The following is a 24,088-nucleotide window of genomic DNA, read 5'->3' on the forward strand; positions in this document are numbered from 1 at the left end:
TGGCTGTGGGTAGGGGTGTGGCTCATGAACTGAGAAGGATGTCTGATGGCCCGGGGAGGAGAAACAATGGCCACAGACATGGGAGGAATATACGGTGGAAACAAGCTGCATGCTGAGCTTTGCCTGTTAGGCAAAGGAAGGCGTAGCAAAGTATTTTAACTCAGAATTTATTCATTGTTTTTTTCAGAAAATTACTAGAAAATGTGTGCAATGTAAATTTTAAATGCTCAGTCTCCTGTGAGCATGTGAAGATGAGTTTTGTTGAATTCATTTAGTGGTTAATACTTTCATCTCCTGCAACATTTAAAGCTTTAAAACCTGGTATCAGACATTGTAAATGAAAGGACAGAAGCTGGAAAACTGCTTTATTTTCAAGCCCAGTTTGCAGTTTTGTCTTTGGAAAGGAGTTATTCACCTGAATGTATTCAACATAGAAAAGGAGAAAGATCTTAGTGATAATTCAGTACAGCCCTGGCTGCATTGTAAGCATAGAAGTCCAGATGTTAGCAGACATGAAAATAATCATTGGTGTAAACACTGAGCCCTTTCACAGGGAATGTGTACAGTAAAGGATGGCTTGTCTAATTTTTTTTTTTGCGAGGTCTTGCATTGATGTCTGTTCAGTGGCAGCTACAAAATCAAGGCCATGGTCAGCTCCTCACTGTGGTGATGCCCTGCAGCAGCACCTGGGTGGGCCCTGCACCTTTGTGCTTGAGGGTGCTGTCAAAGGAGCACCCAGAGACTTGAAGCACGTCTGGACCCACACCAGTTTGTAGGTTATGTGGGTGCATGTGCTGATTCCAAAAAGAAGAGGGGTTTTGGCAAGCTGCTGCACAAACAAAGTGCTGGTGTGTTAGGAGGGGGCATGGATTTCAGAAGCTTATAAACCTGAGGTGAGCAACCTATAAAGGGCAGGTAGGGGAGACAATCTGTTATATGAAGCATTTATATATATATTTTGGCATGAAAGAAGCATTAAAATTCTCCACCTGCCCCTCAGTCTAGCCATTATGTGACTGATTTCGTAGAGGCACCCGAGCATGAGTGGTGCTGGAGAAGCAGTTTTCCTTTGCAAGTAGGTGTATCAATGTTTTTGGTAGAGTGGAGGTAAGGGGTGGGTGAGGAGGAGAATGGGAGAGCAGATGGCTGGGGATGAGCCCAAGGGGCAGGAGCAGATCTTGGAGCTCAGAGAAAGCAGGAGCTGCTGGGGGAGCCAGGGCATTTTGCACTTACAGTTCAACATCACCAATGTGGACTTCTTGACTTAAACACAAGGAGAGCATTGATCATCTGACATCGCTCAACCCCAGTTTGGTGGGGCCTGTTTAGGATTGGGGCATGACATGGAGTTGGGTTGTTTCATCTTAAATTGAGACCCCCAGGGATACAGCTATTGAACTGTTCGTCTGCTGAGATCCTGTGTTGTTGGGCATAATTATCCTTTCCTTGAAACTGCAGTCCAATTAAGTAGCTTTTTGTTGAACTCCAAAGTAGATAAAAGAAAGAAAAAAGAGGAAAAACTCCACAGTGAGTGCTCTTTTTCTTCATTAAAAGATTTGGGGAAGGAGAGGTTCCTTAAAAACAGAATAAAATCAGCAAAAGGGATCTCTGCTAAAGGCTGTTTTAAGCAATGTTTTCTGCAATGCACAATTTGGATGGGCTGCATCACTGTCATGTGTGGTCCCAGGTACCCCAAAACCTGAGATGTGTGGTAGTTAGCCAGAGGCTCTGATGGATTTCCTCATGAACACAACATCTCAGATTTGGGCTTTTATTTTACTTTTTAATCCCAGAAACACAGCGACACTGATGAAGGTCTGTACCTGTGGGACAGAAACCTGTGAGAGCTCAGGCCAGCTGAATCACTTACATTTACAAAGGTGACTCTGACAAATGACTGGGAAGGTACTGCTGGAAACCACCGTTTATAGCGATATTTAATTCACAAGGTTGAATGTCTCTAATCCCATTGCTGGAAAGCCTGAGTGTCCTGAGGCTGGGCTGCAAACTTGGTTATAACGTCTAGCAGGGAAAAGTCGCAACTCAGTTGAATTCTGTCCCCTTTTCCTAAGCCCTTTTCCAAGTGGCAGCATGGCTGGTGGAGGCAGGGCTTGTTTGCCCTCATTTGTGCAATGAAGGCAGCATCTCCTGAGTCAAACATCGCTGTGGCATGCAGCACTCCTCTGCTGCACTTTGGGCATTTCCAGTGGCTGAGATGAACTTCTCTGCTGGTTGGGATGAGCAGCTTGTGGGGAGCTGTCTACCCGACAGGCATCTCCATCTGGGGAGGTGAAACCCCACATGTGAGGCAGATCTGCAGGGATGGTGAGGGGACTGGGCGCTTCTCCCATGGCTGGGCTGCCTCGCTGTGCTGTGACCCCGCGAGGGTGCAAGTCACTGATGTTTTAAACCCCCAGAAGCTGATCCGTCCCATGATGCCCAGCCCCTTTGCTGCTTTTTGTTTGGGGATGCAGAGGTGATCATTCCTCCCCAGTGCCGTGCCCGTACCTGTGGGTCACTGCCCCATTAGGAGTGGAGCTCTGGCAGCAGGACCTGTCCCAGGGTCTCTCTGTCCCTTCCATGTTATTTTATTGCCTTTCCCATGACCCGTTTCCAGCCGAGCCTGTACCTGATGCACCTCCTGGAGCAGCTGTCTGCCTGGACGCTGTGTGTCCCTGCAAAGCCCTCAGGCCAGGGACTGTTTCATGATGCTGCTGTATAGCACTAGCCAAGGTGAGGTGCCATGCTCAGCTGAAGACCTTTGTGTTACAGCAAACTAATCTTCTGACTATAATATTCAATGTCATACTTTTGCCTGCGGTTTGTCTTGTCCACTTAGTCTGCTAAAAGAAGGTGCTGAGAGAGAAATAGGTGGGGTGGGGTTTCTAGCCTGTCAGTAAGGCGGGGAAAATGAGCCTTTAATTTTTTTTTTTGACACAATTTTGTAATTGTAATAAATGTTTGTGTCTTTGGTCCACTGTAGCAAGCTAATAGTAAATTCATTTGTGATGCATATTTATTACAAAAGGCTGGAGCCTTTCAGCCCCCTTGTGTCTGGCAGCTCCTGGGGATTAATTGCATGCTGTCAGAAAGGCAGACCTTGCAAATCCAGCCCCATCCTACAAATAGTGGGAGTACTATTTAACAGTTCAAGACTCTGTGAGGCTGCTTTTTATTCTACTCTGCTTGGTGGGTTTAGAGAGGTTTTCAAAGAGCTGAACAGCTGGGGCAGAAGTCAGTGTGAGTTCAATGGGGAATGCATTAGCAGTGCTCCTGTCTGGAGCATCCTCAGTGAGAGCTGCTGAGTTAATTGTGGCTGCACGCAGTAATCACTGTGGTGAACAGCTAGTGGTTCTCATGGCTCTTGTGCTGGCCGTCTCTCTCGAAGCAGCCCCAGAGGGGTGAATGGGCTTGGGGGACACCTCTGCTGTCCTTTGAGCCCAGTTGGGGACCTGCCAAGCTGCCTAGGAGATGCAGGGGTCTGGTGCAGGTTAGGGCTGTTGTGGGACTGCAGCTCTGAGGGTGCACGGTCCCAGTCCATCCTGCTGCCTGCCTTGTTTTATAATCCTGTTTGTGAACCCCCTGAGCTCCATTTAAAACCACTGGGGAGAGCTGGGCTGCTGGAGGGGCTTTTGCTGAGCCTCCCTGCTTTGGTAGTTAGAGGCTGTCTTCTAACTTCCAGGGTACATTTACCTGAGGAAAGTTCATAACCAATTATTCTTGTTCCAGCTCTGTTTCTTTATCAAGTTCTTCTCCACCTGCTGCTATTTATCCCTTGAGAGCGAGATAAATGCATATGGCACATAAAGTCTTGCAAAATGCAATTAATACTATGCTGTATCTTTAGAAATGTCTATGATTAAATTCTGGGGTTTTCTCAGCTGCTTTCTGTTGGTGACTCATTATCATTCAAGCCCAGCTGGCACAACTGGGTTCTCAGTTGTTTCTGACTCCTGAGGTTTTACAGCAAATGTATTGTTACAGGCAGACAAGTGGAGAGCCTTGTGTTTATTACTATTGAATTCATCCCATTTTTATCACTTGAATCTTCAAGGTCATCTGGTTCTTACATGAAATACCTTTCCTTCAATCCTCCACCAGCAGTACAATGCTGTTTTTAATAATCTGTACACTTCAGTACTTCTCAAGCCGTGGCTGTTAATGAAAGTACAGAGACAGGCAGATCCCCGGCTCCCTCCATAAGGAACAGCTCTGATAAGTGCCACCAAATCTGACACTGCCCCTTCCAGCAGTGCCCCTTTCCCCTTTGTTTCTCTCTCACGCTGTCCTTTAAAACCTGTTCCCAAGCCTTTCACAGCAGGGGAGATCTGAGGAGCGGGTCGGGCATTATGTGGATCACCCTCTCCTCTGGTGCATTTGACCCTACGTTTCTTGATCTCTACGACACTGGACTTTTCTGATCAGTTCATTCTCTACTCCACACTCTGCTTATTTTTAATAATTTTAAAATATTCTTTTAACTTCTTACATTTGACTGGGGTATGAATTCTGCATAGTGTTAGTATTTTTCGTTTGAAGAAATGTTGGGCTTCTTCCACATGCAGTCCCCTGAGGTCCTGAATCCACTTTCTATCTCTAGTATTTTGTATTTTCTCATCATAGTGGGTTTTTTTGCACTTTCTATTTCTGGCAACAGGTATACTATATTTATCATGTTCAGATATTTAACAATATATAGATCTGTAAGTGTGGTGTTTCATGAGGGATCCTTATCTCTGCGACAGACTGAAATACCCTACAGTAACATGAAATCCAAAATGTTTGGGACCAACTGATGGAGTGGGGGCTCTGGATGCTCATCTCCAGGTGAGCATTCTGTTGGAATGCTGGTCCCCTTCTGTCCTTGCAAAACAGGAGGACTTGCAAAGACAGAAGGGGACCAGCCTGTGTAACACGTGGACCCTGTGCATCCACAGGGAGAGTGGATTGGGAGGATTTCCTTTTTAATGCCCCATTTTGTTCTCAAATTTGACTCGAACTGCCATTTGCCCTCACTCCTGTGACTGAGTAGAACCTATCTGCAGGGAAGCTTATGCCATTAATTCTGTCATTGATCAGTGGTGGGAATTAGGGTTATGTGTTTTGCTCTCCTGGACCCAACTGTCTGGGTACCTCATTGCTTGCAATGACTGGGGGCAGCAGCCTCATTTCCTGGCACCACACCTGCTTTGGACAGGTGTAAATCGTCTCAGGTCCAACTTTCCACTGGTATTAGGGATAGGGATTCACTGACTTTAACAGCTAAACTTAACTTACAACAGCTGAGACTTTGGTTCAAAATGAAGAATTGGGCCAGTAATAATTTATACATACTGTATTTCAGGGTTTGTTTTCAACAAATGAATGAACACCCATAATCGAAGGCCATGTTTTACTGAGTAATGGTTGCTAAGGACTGGTCTTATTTGTAGTATATCATAAGTACCTATAAATCAAAAGTATATCATAAGAATCTATAAATCAAACAATAGCTCCAAACACAGTAGTAAGTTATGCACCATCTCATAATTTATTATAATACAAACAAGTTTGTCAAACACAATATATTGTCTACTTATGAAAATATCAATATTCACAATTTAAATAGGTGATAGGTCCCATAATTTTATATACCAGCAACTCATCTAAGAAGTATTTTGTTCCTAGCTGTGGTCTTCAAGGACATATACCTATAAGTAATTGTAAAACTGTCCATTCACAGCTTATTTTTTCTAATTGTAGACATTTGAAATATAAACAGAGTACAAAAGACCATCTCCACAACAAAGATGGTTTTGTCTCCAGGATATTTCTTCCCTAAATAATGACACTATGTGCTTGGTTAAGTTTTTACCATTGGAAAATTAGGAGGTACAAATAATACAGCAAGACATTGGCTAGTTAGCAACAGTCATTGCAAGATGCTTCACACAACCAAAATAAGGCAAGTATTATCAACAGCAGCTCCCATATGGCAGACTAAAAAGTCAAGGCTTTATTATCCAAACTGGACTCTAAGAAGGCTTCAAATGTTTGTTAACCAGATACGGTTTGATCCAAAGCCCTTCTAAACTGATGGGGATTGGAAAACCAACCACAAAACCCACAAGCAACTCTCCCTCTGACTTCAAGGGGCTTTGGAAGTAAGCTCTTAAAGCCCTAAATTATCAGAAATGAAATGACCAATTCACTGTACATGAAAATTGCACCTTGTCATTTCTAAAATGATATGGAAAAGGATTGCAGGTTTTTTCAAATGAAGTTACAACAATTAATGGGTTATTTTTAGTGGGAAATAAAATAATCACGCAGAAAGATTTTTGTTTTTAAACATAGTAATTTACAAAAATACATCATCAGGACAGGAAAAATCAGATGACACTGCTAGTTTGCAGGATAAACATATGTTACAAAAACTAATAAATCACACCATGTGAATGGCAGCGTATGCCATGCACTTAAATGAAATTTTTTTTAATAAATAAAAGCCCTAAACATTCACTATTTTCTGTAAGGTTACTATTATATTAAGTAGAATAGTGAATTTCTTGTATAAATAGTTTTTTCAATAGATACATTCTCAAAAATGAACTACTTATCTATATAGATATTGCACTTCAGACTCATTCACATGTAACTCAGACAAGCATTCCTCATAACAAATTTAGAATAAAAATAAGTTATAAATACAGTGTTTTCCCAAAATGAAACATACAGTACCTTTTTCATAAGGTAACTTTGGTTACTATCAACTGACAAGGACCAGAGAGAGGTTTCTCAGAGGAGGGTAGAAGGCATGGCCACAAAACTGAATTTCTGTAAAACACTGGTAAAGGGAGCAATGGTTTTAACCTTGCCGTGACAAACAGTGAGGCTGAGCATCCCTTTTATGCTTTATTATTGCAAGTAAGTGTGAAGTTTTGTTGCGATCACAGGGACAAACAGCCTACAGGGTGAGGGGGCTCCTCATTTCCCTTTGACTCTGGGGGGGTTTAGGTGGGTAGCACCCCCTCGGCGGGTGAGGGTGGGAAGGGTCAGCTTTCGCACTCAGCTCCCCCGTTCCCCAGACGTGCCCCCCTCCTCGCTCTAACCAGAGTGGTCCCTGGGGTGCTCCAACTCCTCGCAGAGGAGTGCCGAGCAGCTCTCCCAACTGCTCCACTGGTGGGAGAGGACCAGGCAGTGTGTGCTCCCTGTGGCGCTGGGCATCCTGTCTCTGTGCTCCTGACCGACCTGAGTAGTCTCAATCTCTCCTGAGAAAGCCCCTCCACACACGAGACAGCCTCTGCTTGGGGTCCTGCTCTTCATGGCTTGTGCCTCCTGCTGCTGTTCCCTCTGGGGGAAGGCAGGCTCAGGTTTGGCATGGGTTTTGCTCTTGCAGGTCACCAGTACAAGTCGGTGTGCAAATGCAACCTTTGTGGTAGAAGGGAACTGGGCTGTTGTCCTCAGCAGGACTTGTGCAGGCTTGGCATTTTGTAGGGGAAATGCACCAAAGCTGAGCCAACCGTGGGTTTTAGAGAGATGCTTCCAGTCCTCAGATCCCACCAAAGCGGGGCTGACTAGATCCCTTCTCGGGGGACCTTACTACATTAGGTCACCACGAGCTCCCCGCTGGCAGTGGAGATGGGCACAGGCACAAACACAGTGCTAGCACCAGGCTGCTTTTATCTGCAGTGACTGAGAAGCTGCTGTGTCCACTGACCACACTGTGCTTGTGTTCACCACGCAAGGACGTCTGCTCTCGCGCTCAGTAAGGATGCATTAAGTGCCCAATACAGAAGTAAAAAGGTTGTGGTACATGGCTCTGAAAGACCACATGCCAAGATCTGAAAAGGAGAGATATGAAAAGAAATGCATTTTCAGCCTCCCTGTACGTTGCTTCTCTCCTCATTTTCTACACTTAGCATTGCTGGCATGCTGTTTCTGGAGTGTGAAGGAAGAGAAGTTAAGCTTCTTTAAGGTAAATATTTAAAAGCCTCAGTCCAAGCTGATCTATGTTTTTACTGCTGTTGGGGATTTAATGGATTTTTTTTCCACAAATAGTTTTTTAACAATTAAATGGCAAATTTGCAATCAGATGGCATAATCTGTCAGGAGAAAATCTTAGGTTGAGGTATGTTAATCCTTAAAGGCCTGAACATGGGGGATAACTGAACATCTTTATTGATTAAGGAGGAATCTGAAGGGCTGTAATCACTCCAAACCTTGCAGGAGCAGCTTCAGTGGGAGCTCTGCATCAGGCGGGACTTGACCTCGCACTTTAGACACCATAACTGAAATAGTTGGGAAAAGGTGCTGCTTTTGTTCTTGGCTCTAGAAACCTCCCTCCCTTCCCTCGAGCTCCCCTGTCTCGGTCACATTCTTAAATAACAACATAAAACATATGAATATTGGCAGCTTGCAGGATTGCTTTCCATGCCAAGGCTGCAACAGGTACTCATCAGTCCTCAAGCCTTGTTCAAATGAGCCAAAAAGGGCTTGTCACAGTTTCTGCCTCGCAGGCTGTCTCCTGCAACAAGGTCTTGACAGCAAGCCTGTGTGGTGGTACTTCGTCAGCAACAACACATCATTTTTGGCAAGTGCACATACCAGAAACGGCACCTTCCACAGTACATAAAAGCATCTGTTTGCTCTGTTAATAGTGAACTGCATGGTCAAGTAAGGTGGTGGTGTTGTTGTTTAAAAGGTTGTAATTAAACACTGTTGTGGCTTCCCCCCTCCAATGACTTTGGACTGCACTGGTGCTGGGATGCAGAACGTTTGAGTGCGACTGAACACTAAGACTGGAACTCCAAAGCATATTCAAAATGCTATGTAAGAGATGGAGGCATTTGCCTTCTCACTTTTGCTCCTGAAATCGAGTGCTCCTCTTCCCTCCTAACAGTCTGATCTGCCCTCAGTCTCCCAGGGAAATGAAATCAAATGACCACTCTTCAAAACAGCCATTTCAGCAAATTACATCCTGACGATGTAACCACTTGAAAAGAACTTGCACCCAGAAACTCCAACTACTGCCCTTTTCACGGTGATATTTTTATAGGCTTTCCATTCTTATCGTACTGGTAAACAAGCATTTTGATGCAGTGCGAGTTGGCCGGGGAAATCCAAGGGCTGCTTGTTATGGAAAAGTTATGGTTTGTATAGAATTGCACAGGTTGCTTCTGACACTTAAAGGAGGCTTTCAGCGTGGCAGCTGCCATTGTGCGAAATCTTTTGCTAATAAAACAGTAGAGGAAGAAATTAATTGCAGTGTTCAGCAGCGCTAGCATATTGGCGATGTCCGACACAATATGTACCACCCAGCTGTTGTTTATAGGCGATACGTAGAGGTGATACAGTATCATGATTATTCTTGGTGCCCAAAGTATGGCAAAAATAGAAGTTATAGTAAACAAAATGGCTGTTGTTTTCCCTGTGGAGTACCCTCGCAGTCGGAAATTGCTCTTTCGTCGCAGCTTGTACACGATGATGGAATTCAGGATGAAGAAGATGGAGCAGGGCACTAAGTAAACGGTAAAGCAGTGGATCCAGATGAGGACATGATGCATTGATGTGCTTATGTAGTCTTCAATCCAAATGTTGGGCCACCAGTAGTAGGGGATGCTGGTCAAAAAGCAGGTGGTATAGACACTTACAATGACTTTTCGAGTACGAGCAGGGTAGGAGACTGTGTGATACTTCAGCGGATGGCACACAGCTATATACCTATCGATCGTTAGCGGAACCGTAATCCAAATGGAGGTGTGGATGGAAGAAAATTCCAAGACCTCAATTATTTTGTCCAGTACCTGAGGCATCTGTTTGTTTAAGATGAAGTCTTCCATGAGAAAGTCAACAAAGACGATGAAGAAGAGAACCAGGATGTCAGCAGCAGCTAGTGCTAGAAGATAGTTATAGGAGGACTTCTGCCTGCGAGCCACGAGCTGGGAAAGGATGATGACTGTCAAGATGTTTGCTGTGGAGACACAAACACAGAGTTAGGCTACTAAGACTTAACACTGGCTTTTCTGAGCACTTGCTTGGAGCAGTAGCTCTGTTCAAGCACTTGGCAATGTGACTGCATTTACTAAAGTTCAAGAAACCAAAAGGAAAACACTACAGCTGGGTCCCTCAGAGAAGCTGTTGCAATGAGCGGAGCTTGTGGCCCTCCTCCCAGCTGTGACATACACTGACACTGTGTCTCAGCAGACCAGGATGAGGGACACAGAAAGCTGGGACCTTTACTCCAGACACAGGGTTAGCTGGTGTCCAGCAGCCTGTTGCTATGTCCTTGGAGCAGATGTAGAATTATGGCCCTGGCTCTGTTGCTGCTCTCTGAGCAGGGGGTGCTGGGACCCCTGCCCATGCACAGGGAGGCAGGGGTAGCAGGAGAAAAAAAAATTATTCTCATATACACACACACTCACTTATTTCCTCCCTTGCTTTTTTCACATTTTTAACAGATGGCAAATGAGAAGGGTGGGGTGGGCGTTGGAGAGAGACATTTCGTTCCTCATCCCAGCTTGTGGTGCCTCCCTGTTTTAGTTTTGAACTCCATTTAAAAAGAGCTGAAATCAAAGCCCACCTGGATTAGGTTATTCTCTAATTTTAATGAGTTGGATTAGGTTATTGTCTAATTCTATTGAGTGGGATCCCAACTGAGAGAAGGACTTCCAGGGAAACATGTGTCCTCAGCTTCTCCCAAGGGCTGGAGGTGCTTCACAGCACTCAAGTTTTCTCTGCCCAGGGTGAGCCTCCTGTAATTCAGCCCTGCCTGCCTGACCCGCTCTCCTGCAGATGGGCTCTGGGGAAGCGTCGCCCTTCCTAGCACTGAACTGATCTGCCCCACAAAGACCTGCTTGCATATCCAGAGCTGCTCTTTAGAAGTCTTTCAACTGGAAGGTAGTTTTCCTCTGGAGTGATACAGCTGAGCCTTTAAGGAAATCCTGCTGGTCACATCAGATGTGATGGATGTTACAGTTCAGCCCAAGTGTAAACACCCCTGAGTTTCCTGAAAAAGCATTTACTTGCAACTCTCTGGCCACAATACAGACCCATCACCTAAACCATGCCTAGATGTATTGCATGACACTTAAATAATATTATGCTGAAATGCTCAAGTGTCTTGTCTCTGCTCTTTCACTGTCTGGTTTGCTTTAGTCTTCTAAAGCTGTGATTCAACTTAAAGATACGCTTTAATGGCTGCTTGAACCAGTGCTGTAAGGGATGCTATAGGAAGGGCTCCCCACCACAGATACAAACAGCCCTTGAGAGCTTTCCAGGTGCACTAAGGTGTAGCCAAACTTAACTACTTGTTCATGTTTACTAGAACTTACTGTGTAGTCCTGAATTGAAAAAAAAAAAAAAAAAAAATCCTGTTATTCCTACTAGTGATATGGCTGGAATGAGACAGGCGAGATTGTTCCCATCAGAAGGCTTTATCACTTGGCTAGGATACCTGAAGTAGCGCTTAAAAATCAGACCTGATTTACTGTATAAGAGACTGCCAAATGTTTGTATTTGACATTTTCATAAGTGTTCTATAAATCACCTCTTTTGTGCATTCAGTGCTTCAAACATTTCTGCCAGCTTTGATGGATTTCCCAAAACAAATCAGCAATAATTGTAAGGATTCCTTTAAATCTGAGAGAAAGGAAGTTGCTGACATTAAGGCAATGATGACCTAAGACATATGTACTACAACTGAAGATGCTTATTTTTTTTTAACTGTTTTACTTGGCACTGGAGAAAACTACTTCCTTCATAAATGCCTTCAAAGCCTGCTGCCTGGGAGCAGACTTCTGCCACTGGGGAAACAAACTGCAGCAGAGTGAATGATCTTGAGTAATAGCCCTCATAAGTGTCACCTATTTTTGTATTAATTTAATATATTAATTTTGTATCTTGAAAGAAAACTAAACCAAACTAAACGTCCCTAAATAATAAAAAAAAAAGCATGATCTTTCCAACAGTATTGTCTCAAATCACATCCAGGGGAATTTTCCCAGTTCTGCCTTCATTAACATGAATGCAACTGCACTGATTTCAGCTCAGAGCAGATGTGGGAGATGGGGGGTGATATAGTCAGAACTGCTGTGTCATTTTTCACTTGCTTACAAAATGCCTCTCTGGTGCCTGCTGATGAGCCCTGGAGGTACAGTGAGTGATGTACTGTCAAGGAAATACTCGAGCTGGAGTGTTTATCACGACTCTGCAGTCACTGTTGGTTTTGGCCAGCCAGGCTGCGTGGCTCAGCCTCACAGATACTGGATGTGACCCATGGGGTTCATCTTCTCTTTAAATTCCCTGGATTTGGCTCGCTCCAGGAGCAGCAGCTGGAGCCAGCGTGCAGCAAGGGGGATGCTTGAGGATGTTGGTCCCCACTGGTAACTCTGGCCTGGCTGGCAGAGGAGCTTCTGCAGGGATGTTGAAGCCAGGCCACGTCCAGGCACAGCAGCCCTGCTCCCCACCCCTTCTGCCCATCGTGGGGGTCCTGCTCGTTGGTCCTAACCACGCTCCCATTTTCCTACAGGAGCAGATTTATGAGCAGTCCTTTCCTCTGCACCCTCTCCCCCCGGCTTTCTCAGGGTTCCCAGCAACGCCAGTAACAGTGTGTACTGAAATGCAAGTTATTTGTCTAATGCCAGTGAGCTTTGCTTGGTGAGCTGGATTAGAAAATTGATCTGACAAAGTACATGCAAGCTCTCTCCAATTTTTCTGCAAGGGTTATGGTATCTTGTATTAGGAATGCTTTCCCTGGGATCCCATTAGGGCTTTTTCTGGCTGGATGATATGAAATATAGTAATATCATTTACTTTGTGAAAACAGACATATACTGGGGTGCAGCAGAAAGTTGTCAGTATGACAGTGTCTTAGCACAGGGTTTGGGAGTGTTTTTCCTGCTGCATGCTGTATAGGGAAAGCAAAGATGAGCTATGGATGTCTCTTTCCTAGCCAGTGTTAAGTTGGTCCTTGGTGTGTCCTCAAACACTATCTAAAGCTCAGTAAAGTGGGAAATGGGGGGGAACACTGCTCTGTGTGAACAACTGTGTCCTTGTGCCAGCATCTCTGTGACTCCTGGGTGCCTACTCGGTGCCCTATGAGCTCTCCTGTGGGCAAAAATTACCTACTGCCTGTGAAAGGTGATGGAAGAGCATTTGCGACCACATTTTAACCTTGTTTACCCTAATTCTTGCACTAATATTGTAGTCAGTGATGAGGACTATGGCAGAGATGATGATGGAGATATAAAAATATCTGTTTCTACTGTAATGTATGTGGAGCTATAGCTGCTGGATAGGTCAGTGCCCTTAAATTGTCCTGGATGGTATACTGCCCATTTCTTGCAGTGTCTTTTCTAGATGTTAAGTAGTTGAGATCATCTGAATTTGACAAAGATTGATCACTGTGCTGGGAGTTGATTAGGGGATGACAGATGGGAATTTATGCCAGCGTCACTTGCTGCAGTGCAGTATTCTGAATTTATAAATATCTGGTTGAGAACCAGGGCTTGATTAGGGACTAGCTGGCTGAAGCCTTGAGATGCCACTAGCAGATGATGAGAAGCAACTGTAAGAAATGGCAGTGTCAATTCTTTTCCTTCAGTCATGAGGACGCCTTTGAGACACAGCGTCTGAAGGTCCCTGACACCCAAACACCATCAGTCCACACTGCTCAAAATATGACAACCTTCTAACTCATCCAGGCTTCGTCATGGGACACTGATGTCTCTCCTTTGACATCTCCTCTGACTTTATCATCTTCTGAATATAAATTGTGGCACTGAAATTCAGGCCATCGGAGGTCCTACGTATCTGAGAGGGAACATCATTTAGGAATAACCTTGGTTCTCATGTAGATTTGGATTTGCTTCCCATAATAAAGCCATGCTGCCTTGCCTGCAGAGCCTGGGCAGCCTTCTGTGCCTCCTCAAAGTGGTGCCCATGACCGAAAGGCACAGTTCTTTCGCCAGCTTCTTGTTTTGTGGATTACAGTCATAGCTCAGAGTGTCTAACCATGGTCTTTGCAGGGGATTTGCAGAGCTCCTTCCACTGACTATTATCACCACACGTTAACTTAAGCAGGAGCGATTGTATCTGTATAAAGAAGAAATAGGCATGTTTCTGGGCTTTGGTTTTGTGGTTTGGTTTTTTTTTTGAGAGTATTTTGCATGTACGCAGCAGCCTGTGCAGTGACATAGCCTTTCCAGCACAGGCCGTAGCGCCGCTGCCTTGGGAATAGGGCAGTTCAGCAGTTCAGCATCGCAAACTACCTACGTGAAGTAGCCATGAGTGTTGCTTACCGAGCGGGATAAACGTTAGGTCACTGAATATAATGGACGCCTTTTACCGAATACAGTTGTTGCTAGGATCCCTACAAATTATCGTGCAATGTATGAAACTACTCTGCAGGCCTCGCGTTAGTCACCTGACTGGCACAGAGAGAGACAGGTTGTGAACGGGAAATTTTAAATTGCTTTAGAAAATAGGTCAGTAACACCTCCTCCTTAGATTTAGAAACCCTGAGGCTATAAGTACAATATGCTAAAAGTATATGGTAAAAAAAAGTGGTGTTTTGGCTTAATGGGAATAGATAATTTTCTCTAAGGTAGGAGGCAATATTAAAATGTAAACAGGTACTGTGTCCAGCAGCCAGATCTGACTGCGATTACTAACAAACACACTCGTTCACCAGTAGTGACCAGACTGGAGATGAGGATGGCATTCAGCCTTTATTCCATGGGGGAGATCTCTGGAGAAGATGATGATAATTGGCGATTTCTGAAGGAGGCTACATAACAGGAATTATTAAAAAAAAAAAAAAAAAAAAAAAAAAAGCTGTGGCAAAGTAAACGTGTTTATTAATGATGTTGGCTACAGCTGGTTATATGGTCTTTTGAAGTGAGTCCTGGATGCTGTTTGTCATTAAAGAAGATTGGGCAGTTCCATGCTTTTCTCTTACAGCTGGTGTGGGTTGAACTCAACCCTACAGTAGGTGGGGACAACCTTCATGAACAGTGCCCGCTCATGGCTAATGTCATTTGTTCTTCTCTTTTATTATCATATCCTGAGATCCTTCCTTAAATGGTTGAGAAGCGTAGAGATACTTTACAGAATATAATTACTGAAGTACAAGTTTTTTCCTTCCCTGAGAGTTCCTGTGGGGATTGACTTTTAAAATAAATGGATTTCTTTGTTGTTCAATTGTCTGAGCACCGCCGAACAGCACACACCTGCTCACCCTTGGGAGGGAGGTCCCTTCTGCCGGTGCCTGCATCACCTCACAGGGATGGAGAGGGATCTCAGCCAAAAAGTGAGCAGCCCAAAAGCTACAGCAGGCATGGAGGCAGGACTGCCACTGGAGGAGGCTTCACACTTTGTAGGAAGGCCCTCGTGTGGTTTGTGCTTAGAAATCCCATGTGCAAGGACAGACCATGCCAGCTCTGAGGGTGAAAGTGAACAGGAGGTAGGCAATAATCAAGCTCTTGCCCAGGACAAGCCAAACTCCCCTCTATATGCAGGAGCCTGGGTTAGTGACTGCTAGAGAAAACACGGCGTGGCCTTGTGCTTACGAGTGACAGATGAATGAATGAGTTGGTGTCAGAGGCCAGATTCTGACAATGAAATCTGGCCTCTGGGGCCATTTTTCTCACTGACAGCATTTATTAGCTGAGGTGGCTCTGAGGAAGGATGCGGTGAATGGGGTACTCTGCTCTGTGGCTGGCGCTGGCTGGGCATTGAGGCCAGAGGATTTAAATCCAGCCAGAAGCACTTCCTCGCTGTTAGAGGGCACAGACATGGTAATGGTGTGGAGATGCCAATGGCTGGGTGTTCACTTTGAGCCTTGCCAACCACTCAGGGTTAAGTGCAGTAACCTGTCTGGCAGACAGGTGTAACTGCATTGCATTGCTTTTGGCTTTCCTAGACTGTTGGAGCAGGCTTTTTTCCCTAATCTTTATAAAATTGGGCTATTTTTGCAATATGAGAACAGCCCAGAAGGAACGCGAGGCTAAGATGCAGGGAGGCCCAGTACGTGCTCACTGGTGACACGTGTGTTAATGTGACAGCGATCTGATTCTCCTCTTGCTGTCTTCACCCTCCTCATCCATCTTTCCTGAGCTGGGCCTACAGCACAGAAAGCCTCTAATGACTCTTGGACATCCCCCGCTAAAGCCTTTCTTAGAGGCACCTACATGAGGATAAAAATGTCTAAAAGTCACATCCCAAAACCTAGCCTCGCATCTTGCTACCAGAGCAGCAAAGCTTCCTAATGGAAATCGGTGCTGGGAGGAGAAAAAGCAATCTGCAAAATAATGCAGAAATCATAAAAGGGATTTGGTTATTCATGCAACGTATCTGGACAGAGGGAGATTTTCAAGGCAATTCGGATGTCTCATTTGGCAGGTGTCTGTGGCTTCTAAATGTGGGCTGTCAGCAAAGTTTAAGAGGTCTCAAGCTGAGTAAGCTGAGCTTGAGGATGACAAAACCATTCTACCCTTTTGATATCGAACACCAAAGCACTGAGGCAGGTGCCAAGGTATTTGATGTGATGACTAGGATGGAGGCAGGACATGATTTCATAAGAGCACTGGCATGAATTCTTTACTGAACATGAATAATTAAGAGGATTTTACTGTTGATTGTGGTTTTGCTAAAAAAACCAAAGTTTTTATGTCTTCCTAAAGCATTAGCTAATGCAATAGGAGCTCATGCTTGCAAACCCCATGGCCAAGCTTTCTCAGAGACTATGCCAATTTTACACAATATGCAGGAAATGACAGACAATGTAAAACCATCGCAGTTTGGCTTTATTTCCCTCACAGAGAATGTACTGCATCCACACTAAATATATCGCTCTTTGGTGTGCCAGTCTGGATGTTGAAGAAAACACCTGGAACGAACAAATGTTTGTGAAATATCCTAGTCTAAGGTAACTGACTGACAGGTAATTTGTCTTGAAACCAAAAGCAACCTCCAGTGCATCTAGCCAAGCAGTCAATGCACCATGTGGTTGAAAAGATGGAGAAGTTGAATGACTGTATGTTCCAGGGACTCTCTGTTTCAAGTGGTAAAAGAGAACAATTTCAGTGACAAAGATGTGCTCAGTGTTTCAATAGGCAGGCTTCTCTCCTCTTCCATGGATAAAGGGATAAAACTCCTTTTGGTCATCTTTTGTACCGCTAATTCTGGTCCTGCTTGGTTGCCTCTGCTTTATTCCCTCTGCACAACCATACTGGTGTCCTGGGGGGCAACCCAACACCATCTTTTCCCATGAGGTCACCCCCAGAATGGTACCAACAGTGCTCCAGACACTGGGTTTTAGGATCCTTATATACATAGGTATTTTTACTCTGCAGAACGAAAACGGAATTGTGTGCAAGGTCTCCTGTACTTAAGGGGTTAATTTTGGCTTTGTTTCCTTTTCTGGTGTCTCATAGTTAATGGGAAAAGAGATTAAAGGCTCAAAAAGACCACCTAAAACAGCAGGTGAAAGCACTTGTGGCCAGGGATTGCTTTGCACTTAGCATGTGAAAGCAGAGAGCACCACATCAGGACATCTCCCTGTTGTTTATTTGCCTACAGCAAATTGTTCTGATGTACGTGGATGAAGGCCTTCTGCTGGCTTATTTCTGCTGATTCACCCCCATTTTACGGAGGGGAGCAGAAAGAGGAGGAGGAGAGAACTAAGTAAGGGGGCGGATGAAGAACAGCGGGATATTAGACTGCCTAGTGCTTCTGAATGGCCTGACTTCCTAACAACTGGGGGCTCTGCATTACCCACCTACCGTGAAAACTGGCTGTGCTCTCTCTTTTGTGTCGTTGTCATCTCAAGGAAAGATCTCCTTTGGAGTTTTTCCTTCTTAATCCCTGTCAGCAGCCTGCCATGCAAGGTTGTGCACTCATAGTCTACTGAGCCTCCCAAATATTGCACCTCGTTATCATTACAGCCCTGACAGTGTTGTTTCCCACTGATGTGGCAGAAGAAAACCAGTTAGCAGTTGTACTCTGTAGTGGTGTTCAGAGAAGCGCAATCAAGTCCTCTTCTGCATGAGCACGGATTCAGCCACATGCTGCTTTTCAGGCTGCAAGGCTTTAGTGGCCACGGTCTCCAGGCATACTGTCCAAACTGAATCACGCCCATCTGCATGCCTTGCTCTTGCCATCTCTGTGCAGGCACACTGTAATGGATCTATTATTTTTCATAATGATTCTTCTTTCCTTAAAGAAAAAGCATTCATTTTACAATAGGAAGTGACTTGTTTTAAGCATGTTGGCAGCAGTTTTGTTCCCCTTTGTCCAGCAGTGCTACTGTAATGTGCTGCAGTGCCCTTCGGTTCCTCGCATAGCTGAGCTAAAGTTCTGCCAATTTATTTGTCCTTCTTTAAGCAGGATGCAATATACTGGCTTTGCGTCCAACTCAGATTTTAAGTCAGGGAAAGTATGGTCTTTGAATGAAAGGGGAGTTGAATCAGGCCTCAGGAGCGTTCAGTTCTTATTCACTGTGTGAACTCTATCTAATGAGCGACAGCTGAAGAGTGCTGTTTTTTCAAGGTCATAACTCTGCACATAACAGTTCTCCTACTCATATTTTCAGATCTTCCTTTAGCACTTCTATTGTTGAGGTGTGCTGTTATGAGAGAGGCTATTTATTCAGGTCGTGGAAATGCTGTCTTTAATCAGACGCCTGTACTGTGATTGCAGAAGAATATACTAGGCAGTGGATGGCAGGAATCCAAAACGGGTCAGACACTTCTGTACAGCTCTGTGCTGTATGTACACCTACCTTCTGCCTGCTTTGGTATTTACTGGGTATTACATGCCATGTGAGTCATCAACAAAAACTGCTACCTGTCCCCCTTCCTACTCGTGGTACTAACGAGGTCGCGGCTGTAAGCACAGAGATGGCCACCCTCTTCAGGTCTCGTTCCCCCTACACCGCCGGGGAGCGGAGGGAGCGTAGGTGGGCTGTTGCATGGTGGTGGTCTCAGATCAGGGGTGCTCAGCCCATGGCCCACCAGCAGCACCTGCCTCACCAGGACGATGGCCCTGGCTTGCACACCTCCCAGATAGCCTCCTTGTTCCAAGACGCGTACAGGGAGAAGGCTCCAGAAGGACCAGTTCTCCATCATTTCAGTTTGCCTGTGACTGTACTGCAGCTTGCGCAGGGGCAGTGCAAATGTTACACACCTGCGTGTCAATCCAACACCCTAGGAAGGAGCTGACTTGCTGTGTGAGGACAGCCCCTCTGTCATCTGCTAGTTAGGGGAAGGTCCATAACATGCAGCCCTCCCTTGACAGCGTGTTAAAAAGGTTAGGCTCCCCTGCTGAGCTTACATGTTCCTCTAGGCCAGGACTACAGCTTCTCTCTCTCTACATGGAGCCCGCCGAGTGCGCTGTTTGTGCCTGGGCTTTGAATGACCTGGGTTGTTCCCATCTCTGAGACACCTTGTTCAGCAGCAGGTCTGACACAAAAGCTATCTGTTTGCACCCTCCAGCTGGGAGCACCCAAGTGTGTCCAGGCTGCTTTCCCAAGCTTGCAAAGTCCTGAATCTGTGTTTAAATCAGCGTGATGAGTTTTAAGCAGAAGCCCAAAGCATGAATAAAAGAAATGTTTGTAGACCAGGCTCTCAAAGTTTGGAACGGCACTTCTGTGGGGCACTGGTGTGTCTGTTACCTCCTGGGGCTGCTGTAAGGGTGCTGGGTATGTGCCTGTACTTTGTGGCACTGGGATGTGATGACCCCTGAAGCCCATTCGCTCCCCAGGTAGGCGGCTGACCAGGGAGCGAAGTGGAACCAGCGATCACGCAGTAAGAAAGCCAGATTTTACTCTGTGTCTCCACACTGTCAGGAGGAGGAGACCCCTGGAAGCACGGATCAGGGCAGACCCCAGTCTAGGAGATGCTGCCACTTTGTCCTTTCAGCAGCAGCACACTACACCCCCGACGGGGAAAGTGGGTGCATGCAAGGCAACTCAGCTGCCACTGCACCTTCTGATGGAGCAGGAATCAGGGTCAAAGCTAAGTATCTGCAGCAAGTATTGCTGCTTCTCTGCCTGACCCTCCTGGTTGTGTTCGGTGGCACCGCCATAGCAGGAGCTCTTTGGTCTACCTGCTTTGTGCAGCTCTCGCTGGCAAAGGGACAGACTGAGAGTTGGTACCTGTTGCTCTTTGCTTCCTCACCTTACCAGCCCCCTCCTGGATTGAATCACAGCAATTTCTTCCCTCCTCCACATCCAACAACACCTCTTCTCTGGCATTTTCTCTCACTAAAGCAATAAACACTTCCCTTCAGCCTTCCTGCAGCCCCTCTCTTGGCTAACTGGAGGTGCTTCAGAGGTCCTCTCTGACTGACAGACAAGGGGAGCACGGGGATGGCAGAGCAGGGGCTGCAGAACTGCTCCATAAATGATACCCCCCGCCCCCGAAATGGGAGTACGACCCCACTTCCAGCGCTGATGCCTTGCTCTGCTCCCCACCCTTGCACCAGCAGTTTCTCCCTGTCCCCTGCAGCCTGCTCTGGGGCATCCCCGCTCCTGGCAGCGGGACTGCACACTTGTGGGATGCTTTTGCACATCTGCACTCAAAACAAGTTTCAGAAAACAGTCTCTGTCTTGCCAGCCTCTGCTTAGAGGGAAAAGAAGAAACCTCCCGTCCCAGCTGACTGGAAGGCACAATCACTTCTGGAAGAGGCAAAGCCACCCCATCCCGCGGTACCTGCTGTGGCAGGGTGGGCATGCCAGGGTGCTTCTGTGCTTGCACCTCTTTGCAGGGCACAGCCGGCCACTGGCCCATAGCAGGGGTGAAGGGAGCTCGCTTTGCGCTCTCTTGTCTCTGCCTTTTTCAGACTTTCTGGTACCTGCTTGAACAAGGAGGGAGAAAGAGCCACTGCTGAGAACAGGATCTGCTGAGATGCCTGGGTTACACGAGGCAGGGGAAAGGATGCTCTCTCTGCATGCACAAGCAGGCCTGGCATCGCTTGGCCTCAAAGTGGAGTTGTTGAGTTAGTGAAATTTCCTTCAGACACCAGAGCAGAAAGGCAGAAACAGTTAACTGGTTTCCCCTCTCATCAGTCTTTCTCCAAGATTTGTGGCAAGGAGTTAACCCTTTCCATTTCAGCCAAACACTGCACTAGTGCTGTATTTGAGGACAGATCCTAGATGATGTTTCTCTTAAATTCCTTAAATACCATGCAAATCTAATTACTCAGATCCCACAGACTTCAGGGTTCTTTTTCTATAGCAGGTAATAAGTGTGCTGCCTTTACAATTTTCTAATGTTAGAAAACTGAAGAGCAGCTTCAAATTAAAACATGAAAAGATCTTTTCAGCACTGCTCACGCCCCGTACCACATCCTCAATGAAGCCTGGCCATGTGAGTCTTCCCCTAAACATATCCAGCTTGTTCTCATCTCTGTGCAGTCTCAGGGTGAGAATCACAGATTTCTCATGCACTCAGCATACTGTACATGTGCAGTGTTTTCAGGTGTTAGTGCCAATGTTATCCTCAGATAACGTGCACTGAGCAAGCTGACACATTCATACCTGATGTAAGCACACTGACCTCAGCAGTGTTGCACCACCAAATGCTTTGGCTAGTTGTTACGTACTATCACTGGTGCCACTGCTCTAATCAACCTATGCCTGATCCCTTGAGAAATGGGTGTCCCTATTGCTAATTTGGATCGTGCACCGATTTTAACCATGTTCTTAGAATGACAGCGTTAGGTCTGTAATTACAATGCAGTATCCTTAGGGAGCTGCTGCAAGTATGTGCAGAACACTCATTAAATGATTTTTCTTGTCTGTGCAGGTAAGACTTTCCCCCGTTTCAGAGACTAAGCCACAGACTGCTTCGTAACAACTTCTTCACCTGATCATCTTGAGAGGGTCTTGTTCAGTTCCTAGAGGACAGGGGTTGAAATCAGAGCTTGCCATTACTGTGGAGATCTAAGCAGCCCCTAAGGGATTAATGAAGAAGAAACCACCTTCTCATCCCTGCTGGCTGGGTCTCTTCAGGTCAGGGCTGAGACTTGTCAGTGCTGTGGAGCAGAGACACTTGCCTATGCCCTGCATCCTCTGTGGATAAATATAGGACTTGACTTAACTTTCCAGTTCTCTGAACTATTAGCTAATCTTCAAATTTTAATTATAAGCTAGGGAGGAAAAAAAAACCCAACACAACATCAATTCATATGCAGAGTGGTAATTGCATGTGTGCTGTTCAGAGGCAGGCTTCTCTTCATGTCTGATTAAAAATTTTTTCTATTAATTAACTGTTTGAAGAAGGAATTAAGGTGAACAAAACATTTAGAAATTGTAGACTATTAACTATCATTGCTGCTTGCCATTTTACATGGCACTTTAAATGTGTAGCTGTACACAGACATGGCCAAACTCTCTTGTATTGACCCTTAAAATACCGATTCACCTCGGTGCATCAGATTGCTCTAACTTTTCCCCGACTCATTCTGCCTGTCCTTGGCATCGCTCTAAGTTACTCTGAGGTTGGAGGTGTTAAGCCAGGGAGCAAGCTGTGATGTTTGCCCACCCAGGCTGCATTGGGATGGCAGCTCTGCCTGCTGAAGCCCAGTCTGTAACCACAGAAGTGGGGCTGTATGAGCAGCTCCCTGTGGTCCTGCGTGCCAAGGCGTCTCGCTGACAGCCTCAGTCAGCCCCCTCCGGGAGGAGAAACCTGCTCCGTCCTCCGTCTTGGCTGAGACAGCAATGCCGATGTGATGCTCGTGTGGCATCTCTGCCTTTTGAGCTGTGGATACCTCTGTGCTGGCAATGGTGCCTCACAGGTGTTCACACCGAAGCCTGAAACATCCTTTCCTTCCCCATTTGGGGTCTCTCTTGCTTTTCTCATCCCCAGCATCTCTGTACTGTCTTTGTCCCCTTTTAAAGTAGGAAATTTTGCTGAGGGTTATACAGTCTGGAGGCTGGTGCCTGTGAGCTGGGACTTTCTTCCGAGCCCTGTACCTGCACTCAGGGATCTCAGTGTCAGCATTGCCATTGCCTTCGCAGGGCGCTGACCCTAAGACTGGACTTTCTAGATGCTGTCCTGCTCCATCGGCTGCAGGGACAGGCTCCTGAGTACGACAACCGTCTGCTCACCTTGTGATAGCATGCTCCTTCCCCAGCCCAGTTCTTTATGCGCGGCACATTGCTGCTAGAGCCCACCCTGCCCCAGGGAGCCGGGCAGATATTTGCACCAGAAAAACTCGACAGCTACACTTTTCATTACTACCCGCCCCGCATGCGATCGATAGGGGCCAGACCCGGCACCCGCCTGTCCTCGGTACCATTTTGTCTTCAAATGGCGAAATTGATTATGGTAGAAACTTCACGACGGGCTGAGACTTTGTATGTCAAGTTCAAAGTCAGAGCGCCCGACTCCGGGTGGGAAAGCGACCGCAGCAGAGCGAGGGCAGGCGGTGACACCCCGGCGAGAGAGAAAACGCAGGGACAGCAGCGTGTCCGGCAGCGGAGATGCTGTCTAAGAAACGCCCGCGTTCATCCCCCCCGAGTGAGGGACAGAACACGCTCCCGGGGCCCTGGGCAGCCCCAGGACGCCGCGGCGCGCTCACCCTGCTCCGGCGGGCGCTGCCGGCAACTCTGCGGGAACCCCGCAGCCCCGGCCCGGGCACGGCGCCCCGTCCCCGCCGGCTGCCCCCGGCGCGGCACTCACCCGGCAGCCCGAGGCAGAGCAGCAGGCTGTAGTAGACGACAGGTGCGTACCCCAAGCCGCAGCCATAGCGGTGGTGCGCCAGGAGGGAGCCGTTGTGGAGGTGGAGGTGGTTGTGCTCCATGGACCCGCTCTCCCCGCGGCCGCGCTGCTGGCGCTGGCTCCGCCGCACGGGCCGCCCCGGCCGCGCCGCCCGGCCGCCCCTCGCACGCTCCGCGGCGGCGAGCGCGGCGCGGCCCCCGCGGCGGCACACGGCGCGGCCCCCGGCGGCGCGGGGCGGGGCCAGACCGGCTCCCGCCGGCGGGGCGGGGCGGGGCAGCCCCGCCTCAGGCCGCCCCGGCCGGCGGTACCCACCGCCCCTCCGCCGGAGGGCGCCTGCCCTGGGGCGCCCCGGTCCGCAGAGGCAGGGCCGGGGGAGCCTGGCGGAG

General features: G+C 46.9%; 1 protein-coding gene across 2 annotated transcripts; it reads right to left on the bottom strand.

Moving 5' to 3' along the window:
* Positions 1-5,524: 5,524 nt before the first annotated feature.
* GPR139 (G protein-coupled receptor 139) lies at positions 5,525-23,848 on the bottom strand. 2 transcript variants are annotated; one of them, XM_068423894.1, is made up of 2 exons: positions 23,664-23,848; positions 5,525-9,952 (listed from the first exon to the last, which is right to left on the bottom strand). In XM_068423894.1, the coding sequence occupies exons 1-2, from the start codon at positions 23,782-23,784 to the stop codon at positions 9,018-9,020; spliced, it is 1,056 nt and encodes a 351-aa protein (XP_068279995.1). In that variant the 5' UTR covers positions 23,785-23,848; the 3' UTR covers positions 5,525-9,017. The 2 variants fall into 2 exon arrangements, with proteins under 2 accessions (XP_068279995.1, XP_068279996.1); XM_068423895.1 differs by having other exon boundaries at positions 23,714-23,787.
* Between the last annotated feature and the right edge of the window lie 240 nt (positions 23,849-24,088).

The sequence above is a fragment of the Nyctibius grandis genome, chromosome Z (assembly GCF_013368605.1).
Source record: "Nyctibius grandis isolate bNycGra1 chromosome Z, bNycGra1.pri, whole genome shotgun sequence".
NCBI lineage: Eukaryota > Metazoa > Chordata > Aves > Nyctibiiformes > Nyctibiidae > Nyctibius > Nyctibius grandis.